The 12,931-nt window shown below is 35.6% G+C and overlaps 1 protein-coding gene across 4 annotated transcripts in view; it reads right to left on the bottom strand.

The window, feature by feature from the left end:
- The window catches only part of LOC105466970 (NHL repeat containing 2), a 53,732-nt gene that overhangs the window by 13,614 nt on the left and 27,187 nt on the right, over positions 1-12,931 (bottom strand). For all 4 annotated transcript variants that reach the window (XM_011716230.3, XM_011716223.3, XM_011716251.3 and 1 more), the window contains one exon: positions 10,593-10,722. In XM_011716230.3, coding sequence (XP_011714532.1) covers positions 10,593-10,722 — 130 coding nt within the window. The remainder of the gene's footprint in view (positions 1-10,592; positions 10,723-12,931) is intronic.

Genomic DNA, 12,931 nt, shown 5'->3' on the forward strand with positions numbered 1-12,931 from the left:
GAATAAAATACTACAAACATCCCCCGAGAATAAAAATGAGACAAAGATACCCACTATCAACACTTCTATTTAACACCTTATGGAGGTCCTAGTTTGTGCAATAAAGAAGGAAAAAGAAGCAAAGTACAAAAAGATTAGAAATAAAACTGTAGTTATTAGCAGATTGCATAATTATGTACACAGAAAATCTTTACAATTTTATAGAGGAATTTAGCAATGTTGTTGGGTATAGGGTCAATTAGCAAGGATAAATTCTTTTATCGGTTTACAGCAGCAAACAAATATAAAAGAAAACTTGTAACGCCATTGAAAAACATCAAACACCTAAGGGTAAATCTAGCAAGATTTATAGCCTTCTACACTGAGAATCATTATTGAGGGAAATACAGACAGATATTTTTATACAACTTATCTTGATTGAAAAGTCAGCTCCAGCCAATGTTAGGACCTTTTGGGTAACATGACTGCAAGCAAGGTTGACCAAGTAAAGGAAAATAAAAACACTCCGTCCTTTCAGCTTCTCAGGTCATAAGCTTTGGAGTCACCTTTAATTCCTCCTTTCTCTCACATGTCACGCATGATCCATCAGCAAATTATGTAGGCTCCTTATTCAAAATATATCCAAAATCTGACCACTTCTCACTACCCCCACCTTGACCTAAGCCACCATTAGGGATTACTGCAAGAATTCCTTCCGAACTGGTTAGTCATCCTGTTCCCACCTTGAAAACTGCCTCTTTCTTTCTCTTTCACATCAATGTCCCACTCCAAGAAAATCTCAGAAGGGTGAGTTAGGCAAATTTAGCTCTAAGCTTTAGGAACAAAAACATTTGCTTTTCTTAGCTTGCTTTTAGAGCCTCTGTCTTGGCAAAGGAGAGCTATGTTGGTGCAGAGCTGAGTGAAAGATCAAATTTAACTCCATTATCTAGTTCTCCAAACAGGTCGGTCTAGCTCAGCTGGGGCTTACTGTAATAAGGCAAAAGCTTTCCAGTGATAGATAAAGTATGGGCATTGGTTTAGTTTTGGTCTCTGTGTATTTATTTCCTTCAGATGCCCGAGGAATGAGAAAAAGTAGAGAAGCAGTGGCAGTGTCAGGTCAGGGTTCAGGTGTTTGGAATTCTACATATCAACTTATGAGGATAATGACTATCATCACCCAGGTCACTTTCTGTGTTGATGGTACCGAGCTAATCATTTTACATGGATTATTTCCTTCAATTTAACAATCTTAAGAAGTCTTATTATCATCATCTTCATTTTATAAAAAGCCAGCTTCAAAGAGGCTAAATAATTTGCTGAAATTCACCCAGCTAAACTTGGAAAATGAATTCATTAGTGAATCTGACTCTAGATTATGAGTGTTCTGATGAGAATGAAGGAACTATGGAAGCGAGCTTGTGCTCTTTGGTTCAGTTCTCTGCTTGCCCCCTTTTCGCCCTCCCTTCTGCCTCTGACCCATGGACTTAGCTCTGGTAACAAGCACCCAAGTGCATTTCTGTCTGTGATCAGAAACAGGGATCTGATTAAATGTACCCATAGCCTTCTACTCCGGGATGCATAGTGAGGTTTACCCCTCTGCCTTTCTCTCCCTGTACCCCTGGGAATGGTCTATGGTTGGATAATGTGTTTAAAGTTTATTTTCTAGTCCCTTGCCTTCCCATTTTTGGTTTGGTTCAGACCATCAGCATCTGTTTGTGACACTTTATGACAAAATTCTTATCTTATAGAAAACAGTGACAACAGCAAACAAACACGAATATTATATTACGCTTTCTATGCACTAGACACTGTTCTAAGTGCTTTACATATATTAATTCTTATCCTCATGATAAGCCTTTCAGGTAGGTACTATTTGTATCGTCAATTTAGATAGGGAAGTTGAGGTATAAAGAGGCTATGAAACTTGTCCAAAGTCACACAACTACTAAGATGTGGACCTGCAAACCTAGCTGGTCTGGCTCCAGAGTCCCTGCTCACAGCCACCGTGCTAGAACTGAAGAGTTTGTTTTTGTAAACAAAAAAAGTTAAAAAAAAAAAAAGTGGGCTGGCATTTATGTCTATCAAAGTAACAAGAGTCATATTAACAATTTACAACTGTTCATCCTGGAGTGTGGACTCCAAAGCACATAGTTCCATCACTGAGTACGGATATTAGTTTTGTTCCCTCTAACAAGAATGTGGTAATCATGAACATTTCCATTTTAAATTAAGAGTATACTTAGACCTACACAACAAACCTGCACACATACCCCCAAATCTAAAATAGAAGGTAAAATTACAAAAAAGAAAGTTAATATTACTAACTTTCAACAGTCACAAATTAAAACTTTTTTAAAAGGACAATAACAGAGGCTGAAAAGGTTTTAAGAATATTTTTAAAGGCAAAACTCACTCATAATTATCAGTAGACATCAGAGAAATATTATTAGAAAACAGAAATAAAATCAACAAAAGAAATATGAACATGAAAATTACCTGAAATCCAGCTTTTAAAAAATTCTGTCATTTTAAGCACCTATGACTAGAATCCTCCTAAGAGCATCTGTGAAATTCTCCATCAGTGCTTCTATACAGATTTGCTTCTACAAAGTCTCTAAACCTCTTATGAATCAAAGTCTTAAGCCACTAGGGAAAGGCAGCAAAGCTGGTCATTTTACAGAGAGCACAGGAAAACACCATTTACAGCTGTGGGAAAAGGAGATGAAAAAATGCTCTACTGCCACCAAGCAGAGTTCTCATTCTGCTAGGGGAGAAGCAGGAGGCTCCCCAAACCAATCACAGACACCAGACAGAGTTTAGCTGCCAGAAAGAGGAATAGCAACAATGAAAAAGCTCCCTGCATCCTTTCCTCAAGGCCTAGGCACTCAGGGCCTTCCCAAGACTGAGGCTGAACAACAGAGAACACCCCTATCCACAACACAAGCCTGGGGCAGAATAACAACCAGTAGCAGTCTATCCCTGGGACGGCTGCAAGAATGGAGAGAGGGAACCACCACGTGGCTTCGTTGTACAGGGATGACTGAAAGCTGAGAAACACTGAGAAAACCCTCCATCTAATCTAGGCCCATGTACTGAAGCAAAATCAGAAGGCAACAGCTGCCCAACTAGAGGAATTTTTAAAATATGGTGCACTGACATAGCAATAATAAAACCAAGGCCCAGCTCAGCTCCTGACCAAATTGACTCAATCTTTCATAAGTACTATTTATCTCAGCCTCTATTGTTTTATACAAGATGACTGACATATAATAAATAATGAGAAGACACACATAAAAGCAAAAAAATTATCCACTTCCAAGTAACAAAGGAATGATCAGAAACAGACTTGAGGATAGTCCCCAAATTTGGAACTATCTAATACAGACTTTGAAATAACTATGCATAGAATGTTAAAGAACCTAGAGAAAAAGGTGGCCAACACACCTAAATAGATAAGGAATTTCAGCAGAGATGAATCTGTAAGAAATGCAAATGTTATATTAAAAAGGCATAATATTAGAGATGAAAAATTCCTTCTACAAACGATATGGTTTGGCCATGTCCCCACCCAAATCTCATCTCCAATTGTAATCTGAATCGTAATCCCCACATGTCGAGGGAGCGACCTGGTGGAAACTGATTGAATCACGGGGTTAGTTTCCCTCATGCTGTTCTCATGAGAGTGAATGAGTTCTTACGAGATCTGCTTGCTTGGTAAGTGTCTGGCACTTCCCCTTTGGTACTCTCTCGGCTGCCTGCTAAGTAAGATGTGCCTTGTTTCCTCCTCACCTTCTGCCATGATTTTAAGTTTCCTGAGGCCTCCCCAGCCATGCGGAACTGTGAGTTAATTAAACCTCCTTTCTTTATAAACTATAGTCTCTATAGCAGTATGAGAATGGACTAATACAACAGGCTCATCAGTTGACTAGACACAGCTGAAGAAAGAATTAGTGACTCTGAAGATAAATTGGTAGAAATTACCAATACAAAAAGAAAAAAAAGAAGAGTGACTAAAAAGAACGCCATATGCAAGAGTTATTGAATATAATATTAAGAGGAAATCTAAATATGAGTAACTGAAGTCCCAGAAAGAGAAAGGAAGGGGCAGAAAAAAATATCTGAAGTGAGAATTTCTTGAAAATAATGAACATCAAACCACAGATTCAAGAACTCCAAGCAGGATAATTCTTAGATATATCAAACTGCTGAAAACCAAAGATAAAATCTTAAAAGCAACCAGAGAAAAAAAATACACTTTACATATAAAGAAAAGAGATAATATTAAAACAGATGTCTTGTGGAAAACTATGTAAGTCAAAAGACAATGGAGTTTTATCTTTAAAATATTAAAAGAAAAAAATGTTAATCTAGATTCACATATGGAGTAAAAATAACTTTCAAAAATGAAAGCTAGATACTTTTTCAGACCAGAATAAAGGCAAGAGAAGTCACTGCCAGCAGACCTGTGTCATAAGAAGTTCTTCAGACAGAAGCAATGACTCCCAACAGACATTTGGGACTTTAGGAAAACAGCCACTGTGGAAAACAGTCTGGCAGTTTCTTGTACACATTCACTTACCATATGACCCAGTAAGCTCATTCCTAGGCATTTGCCCAAGAGAAGTGAATGCACATTACCACAAAACAAGAACTGTGCACATATGTTTATGGAGGTTTTTTATAGCCACTGAAAACTAGAAATACCTTCAAATGTCTATCAACTGGTGAATGAATAAACAAACTGTGGTAGAGCCATACAATGAACTACTACTCAGTGAAAAAAGAGAACAAATTACTGATACATGGAACCACAGGGATGAATCTCAAAAGCATTATGCTAAATGGAAGAAGCCAGACATGAAAGATGACAGAGAATAGGAAAGAGATCACTGCTGCCAGTTGTTGGGGTCAGTGTGGTGATGGTGGGGGGAGACTCAACAACAGGCTATGAAATAACTTTCTGGGATGAAAATATTCTGTATCTTGACTGTGGTAAAAGTTACAAGACTGCACATATTTGTCAAATTTCACAGAATTATATACCTAATAAGGGTAAATTTTACTTTATATAAATTATACCTAATTAACCTAAAAAAACTTAATACCAAGTCAATGTGATAAGGCAGTGTAAGAATCTTCTCTCAAATTTTAGACATAAAGATATAACTTCTTAACAAAACAAAAATGTATTAGTCATACCGCATCAAATTTATTCCTTCAAAACTTCCTGTGTCATCTGATTTTTTTAAAGCAAAAATATTTTTTTCTTGGTATTTTATATCATATTAATAATGGGAGTCAGAGAAGCATATTATTGAAGCACATAAATACCAACACTGTAGATTATCAGACTAGCATACTAAATAGTTGGATTTCAACCATTAAAGGTTGTAGAAGAATGGCTAAATTTCTATCTAGGGAAATTGTTGATTAAAGGGCCAAGAAAGGTTAATGGGATTCTGGCACATTATCCTTTCTATAAATGACTCAAAATCAGGTAAAGTCTTAAAGTACTTAGATACTGATAGGGGTTTTGGCTGGGCGCAGTCGCTCACACCTGTAATCCCAGCACTTTGGGAGGCCAAGGTGGGCGGATCACTCAAGGTCAGCAGTTAGAGACCAGCCTGGCCAACATGGTGAAACCCCATCTCTACTAAAAATACAAACATTAGCTAGGCATGGTGGTGCACACCTGTAATCTCAGCTACTCGGGAGGCTGAGGCAGGAGCATCGCTTGAACCCGGGAGGGAGAGGTTGCAGTGAGCTGAGATCACGCCACTGCACTCCAGCCTAGGTGATAGGGTGAGACTCAGTCTCAAAAAAAAAAAAAAAAAAAAAAAAAGAGAGATGCTGATAGAGGTTTCAACCTTAGTGTCTTTCAGGTTGCTGTCTGGTATGAATGGAGTCAACAGAGACCTGATACACATTTTAGAAACATTACAACGTACCTGCTGAAAAAAATGAACTTACTGTAGTAATTATTTTTGGTGCATGATGTTCTGACCATATTAAGAATGACAATTAAAAAATGAACACAGATAAAACGTAATTTTGTAAAAGTCACTTTATACTAATTATTTTATGACTGTACAGTATAGTTAGGTTAAATATTCAGATACTATTTAAAATACATAAACACATGCATTTACATATTACATGTAGATTTAAAATAATGAGATATTTCTAGTCTCTTTCCTACATCTCTTTTTTCAAATTTTTAATTGACCAATAATAATTGTGTACATTCGTGGGGTACGTGATGTTTTGATCTATGTGTACACTGTAGAAAGATTCACTCAAGCTAAATAACATATCTATGACCTTACCAACATTTTTTTCTCTGGTGCAAATGTTAAATATTCTTTTAGCAGCTGTGAAATAATAACTACAGGTCAGTCACCATGCAGTGCACAATTATCTCTAAAACTTATTCCTCCAACTGAAACTTTGTACCCTTTGATCAACCTCTTCTCTTTCCCCATACCTTTCCCTTATTCCTAGCGTCTAGCAACCCCTTTTCTACATTCCTTTTCTGAGATTTTCTTACAATTTTTTTAAATTTATTTTTTATTTTAAAATTTCTTTTGTAGAAATAGTGTCTCGCTATGTTGACCAAACTGATCTCAAACTCCTGGCCTTAAGAATTCCTCTCACCTTAGCTTCCCAAAGTGCTGAGATTACAGGCATGAGTCATCATGCCCAGCCTAAGACTGATGTTTTCAGATTCCACAAGTAAGATCATACAGTATCTGTCTGTGTTTGGCTTATTTTCACTTAGCATAATGTCCTCTGCTTCCATCCATGTTGCCATGAATGACAGTATTTAAAGCTGTATAGTACTCCAGTGTGTAGATACACATTTTCTTTTCGTTGTTTTAGACACGGAGTCGTCCTCTGTTGCCCAGGCTGGAGTGCAGTGGCGTGATCTCGGCTCACTGCAACCTCTGCCTCCCAGGTTCAACTGATTCTCCCACCTCAACCTCCCAAGTGGCTAGGATTACAGGCACCTACTATCATGCCCGACTAATTTTTGTATTCTTGTAGAGACGGGGCTTCACCATGTTGGCCAGGCTGGTCTTGAACTCCTGACTTCAGGTGATCTGCCCACCTCGGCCTCCCAAAGTGCTGAAATTACAGGCATGAGCCACCAGGCCCAGCCTTAGATATACATTTTCTTTATCCATTCATCCACTGATGGACACTTGGGTTGCCTCCATATCTTAGCAATTGTGAATAATGCTGAAATAAATATAGGAGTGCAAATATCTCTATGACATAGCAATTTTAATGCCTTTGTTAAGTTGGACTGCTGGATCACATAAATATTCTATTTTTAGTTTTTTGAGGCACCTCCATACTATTTTCCAAAAGGTCTGTATTAATTTACAATCCCAACAGTGTACAAAGGTTCTCTTTTTTCCACATCCTCATCAACATTTATCATTTGTCTTTTTGATAAAGTCATTCTAACAGGTGTAAGGTAATACCGCATATTGCTTTCGTTCTCATTTCCTTGATGATTAGAGATGATCAATATTTTCTCATATATCTGCTTGCCATTCATATCTCTTTTGAGAAATGTTTGTTGATACCCTTTCCCTATATTTTAGTCAGGTTGCTTTCTTGATATTGAGTTGTTTGAGTTCCTTACATATTTTGGATATTAGCCCCTTATCGGTTACATGGTTTGCAGATATTTTCTCCCAACCCATAGGTTGTCTCTTAATTCTGTTAATTGTTTTCTTTGCTGTATAGAGCGTTTTAGTTTGATGCAATCCCATTGGTCTATTTTTGCTTCTGTTGCCTGTGTTTTTGGAGTCCTATCCAAGAAATCATTCATTGCCCAGATCAATGTTGTAGAGTAGAGCTTTTCCTGTTTTCTTCTTGTGACTTTACCATTTCAGGACTTATAAGTCTTTAATCTATTTTGAATTGGTTTTTGTATATGATAGGGTCCAATTTCATTCTTCTGCATGTGGATATCCAATTTTCCCAACACCATTTGTAGGAGGAATCGTCCTTTCCACATTGTGTGTTCTTGGCACTTGTGTTGAAAATCATTTAACTGTAAATACTTGGGTTTATTTCTGGGTTTTCTATCCTGTTATATTGGTTGATATGTGTGTTTTTATAACAGTACCATGCTATTTTGATTACAACAGCTTCATAGTTTGAAATCAGGAAGTGTGATGCCTCCAGCTTTGTTCTTTCTGCTCAATAATACTTTGGCTATTCAGGATCTCTTCTAGTTCCATATACATTTTAAGATAGTTTTTTTCTATTTCTAAGAAAAACGACAACACAGTTTTGATAGAAATTACACTGAATCTGTAGAATGCTTTGGGTAGTATGAACATTTTAACAATATTAATTCTTCCAATCCATGAACATGGGATATCTCTCCATTTATTTGTCTTCTTCAAATTATTTCATCAATGTTTTATAGTTTTCTGTGTACAGATCTTTCCACCTCCTTGGTTAAATTAACTCTTAACTATTTTATTTTTTTAAATGCTACTGTCAATGAAATTGCTTTCATAATTTCCTTTTTGGATAGTCCACTCACTGTTAATATATAGAAACACTATTAATTTTTGTATGTTGATTTTTTTTTTTTTTTTTTTTTGAGACTGAGTCTGGCTCTGTCGCCCAGGCTGGAGTGCAGTGGCCGGATCTCAGCTCACTGCAAGCTCCGCCTCCCGGGTTCACGCCATTCTCCTGCCTCAGCCTCCCGAGTAGCTGGGACCACAGGCGCCCGCCACTTCGCCCGGCTAGTTTTTTGTATTTTTTAGTAGAGATGGGGTTTCACCGTGTTAGCCAGGATAGTCTCGATCTCCTGACCTCGTGATCCGCCCGTCTCGGCCTCCCAAAGTGCTGGGATTACAGGCTTGAGCCACTGCGCCCGGCTGTATGTTGATTTTCTTATCTTTAACTTTACAAAATTTATCAGCTCTAATAGTCTTTTGGTGTAGTCATAAGGATTTTCTACATATAAGATCATGTCCATCAGCAAACAGAGACAATTTCACTTTTCTTTTCCCATATGGATGCCTTTTATTTCTTTTTCTTACCTAATTGCTCCTCCTCCCATAAGGAACCACTAGTATAAAAATGTACATTTATCATTCTTCTTACTTTTTAACTTTATTATGTCTGAATGGATCTCCCAGTGCTTGTATTAAATGCTATTGTACTTGCTATAAAAGAAATCACATTGTAGATTTCTACAAATAAATTATATTGTACATATTCTGTAACTTTCTTTTATCACTCAAAATATCCCTTGTTATATTTGTCCATGCTGCTAAATGTAGCTGTAGTTTGTTTACTTGCACTATAGAACAGCTCATGTAATAAATAACATCACACTAAATACAATTTAGTAAAAATAATCATAAGTAAAGCAAATAAGGCAGGGAGGTAAAAGTGAAAAGTACTGGTGAAGATTTAGCCCTGGAATTATTTAGAATTGCTAGTGCATGGTAATAAAATGGAGACTGAGTTTTAGTTCACTGTATATTTCAAAATTCTCTACATATGAAGTATCCCTTTAGTCGGATGCACTGCTCCTACTATACCATCCCCCTTGGTGAGCTACAAAACAAATTATAAATGTTTATAACACACAATTCCACAAATAGAATTCTCAAAAATAACCTATACAAAATACTTAAGTGTTAAGTGCAGGTAGTACTAGAAGTTCACTCATTTATTTTATGAATTTTTAAGTGCTTTATAAAAGTTAATAACAAAAAAAGTAGGGTCTTTGAATCATAATTAAATTGGCATCATAAAAGAAAATTATCTCAAATGTACAGGCTTTCAACTAAGCAGGTACTTATATACTCTTCAAATATATGAAGACAACACCAACCATTTAGTCCAAAATTCCATTTTCGATGTATTCTAACTTTGTTTACTAATCAATCCAATTTTAGACATGTAAATGACCATCTCAGTATCACTGACAGCCAATAAAAAATAAGAATACTAATAAGAGTACTCCTGGATTTCTTTTAGTCAATTAATATAAATAATAAAGGTAACATTACGTTTCATTCATTATCAATGTCTACACAATTCAGTAGGGTAAAAGTTCAATTGTTCAAAAGAAGCTATCATACTTTAATATAAATTTTTTAAATCTAAAGCAAAAGCAGCTGCCTCTTTTTCTTTTCCAAACTAGAGTATATAATGACACTGTAAGTTCCTTATTTATGAATAAATAAATTTATTTTTATTATTACTGATTACTGTTTATGAATAATCTTTTGAAGTTCTGAAACTATAATCCTTTCAATATAAGAAATTCAGAACTACATTAATTGGAGGGTGCATCTAATACATAATTCTTCAGAGTAACACATAGTCTATCTTACAGATAAAATAAAATAGGTAGTATTATATATAATACATACTCTAGTATATATAATATATACCTATATTACTGCTAGCTTTGTTTTTACACAATTAACAAACTCTGAGGCATAGGTATAAAAGTATAAAATAAAGCAATTAGCAATAGAATTAATCCAAATGACCATCTCAAGAATATTTTTAGAACTTATATGAAGCAAAATTTACTTTTACATTTAATGTCAAAGTTCACATACCTGATGTTCCAAAAACTACATCCCAAGGGGAACTAATGGGTTGTTGTTCTCCTTTTGCTCCACCTTCTTTATCTGTACCTTGAATTCCAATGCCAGCTACAGTACTCACCCTCTCAGCCTCTAGGTCAATCTACAGAAATTGAAAGGATGGTTTTATGCAAGGAAAGTTACTTTTGCTTTTGTCTTTTGCTGTGTAAAGATTTTCAATAGAACATTTAGAGTATATGTGCAATATAAAGTTTTATTTTAAAAAAGGCCAATCAATTACAGCATTAACTTCTTATTCAAAAGCACATAATCAGTCCCTTTCATTTCCCCACCTGTCCATTCTTCCACTTTTCCCCTCTTATCCCCGTCTCCCATCATGCCTCCAGATCTGGCATTGACCTCATCTTAACTAAACAAAAATTTTTAAATGAAATTTTAAAACACAATGTAGCAAAATACATGTTTCTACAAATTAAATGCACATATTTCAATTGTGCTCAGTTAGTGATTGACACATACTAAAACTTGTATGTGCCAAGCACCGATCCAACAGTGAGGAAGCCAACCAGCCATCCAGCCATACTCATAACTATATGACGATTTTAATATTTTAGAGAAAACTAAAACACAGATCGTTAGGTAACTTTTTCAACATCCCACAGTTGGTAAGTCAAGAATCTGGGACCTGAACCCAGGTAGTTCCATGACACTATATCGACTTCACTTCATAAACTGAAAACTAACATATTCTACTGGGAAAATATGTTCTGCTTTCATCTCCTGATACCCTCTCCCCAACATTGTATTGGGAAAATTTTCAAACACACAGGAAAGTTAAAAGATTTTTGTAACAAACATCCATATACCTACCACTTAGATTCTATTCAATATTTCACTTAATTGCTTTATTATATATTTTATCCAGCTATCAACAGAAAGAAATTTTCCTTACTTCACAGATACCTTATTCCTCAAAGTTACACCAAATATTACACTTTTAGGTAAAATTTACATGTATTCCCTTTAAGATTATGAGCATCACAAGATACCCACCATCAATGCTAATGCTTAAAAGCAAGAGAGGTACTGGTCAGCAATATAATAAAAGGCAACAGGAAGTTTAATATCAGAAGGGAACTTGTTTTTGCAGACAATTTGTTTACATAAGAAACAAAAGATTTTGGCAGAAATGGATAAGCTGGTCTTAAAATTCTTATCAAATTGCAAGGGACCTAGGATAGCCAAAACCATCTTGAAAAAGAAGAAAGTGGGAGGACTTATACTTCCCAATTTCAAACCTTATTAAAAGCTATAGCAATCAAAACAGTAAGGTACTGGCATAAAGACAGAGAGATCAATGGAATAGACCTGTCCATACATCTATGATCAACTAATTTTTAACAAGGCTGCTACGGCTATTCAATGGAGAAAGAATAGTCTCTTGGATAAATCTTTCTGGGGTAACTGTATATCCGCATGTAAAAGAATGAAGTTGAACCCTTACTTCACACCATATACAAAAATCAACTCAAAATGGATCAAAGACCTAATTATAAGAGCCATAACTAAAAGACTTTTAGAATAAAACACAAGGGTAAATAATTGTGACCTTGGATTTAGTAATGGATTCTTACGACAACAAAAACATAAGCAACAAAAGGAAAAAATGGACAAATTAGTCATCATCAAAATTCAAAACTTCTATGCATCAAAGAACATGATTAACTAAGTATAAATGCAAGCAGAAAAATGTGAAAAATCATTTGCAAATCATATATCTGATAAAGAACTTGTACCTAGAATATATAAAGGATTCTTACAGAAAAGACAACCCAGTTAAAAATTTGGCTAAGAATCTTAACAGACACTTCTCAAAGATATAAAAATGGCCCATAAGCACAGGAAAAGGTGCTTGACATCATTAGTCATGAGGGAAATGCATATCAAAACCACAATGAGATGCCACTTCATATCTAGTAGGATGGCTAGAATTTTTTAAAACTGAAAAATAACAAGTGACAGTGAACACGTAGAAAATTGGAACCCACATATATTTCGAGTGGGAAGGTAAGATGGTGCAATTGCTATGGAAAATAATTCAGCAGCTCTCAAAAAATTAAATACAAAACATGTAACTCCTCAATACCAGTTCTAGGTATCTACCCGTGACAAATGAAAATGCATGTCCATGTAAAACTTATATATCAATGCTCACAGCAAGATTATTCATAACAGCCCAAAATAACAAAATATACAAAATAGCCAAAAAACAATCTAAATATCAATGGTGAATTGGTAGATAAAATGTCATATTCACACAACAGAATACTATCCAGCAATACAAAGGAATG

The sequence above is a fragment of the Macaca nemestrina genome, chromosome 9 (genome assembly GCF_043159975.1).
Source record: "Macaca nemestrina isolate mMacNem1 chromosome 9, mMacNem.hap1, whole genome shotgun sequence".
NCBI lineage: Eukaryota > Metazoa > Chordata > Mammalia > Primates > Cercopithecidae > Macaca > Macaca nemestrina.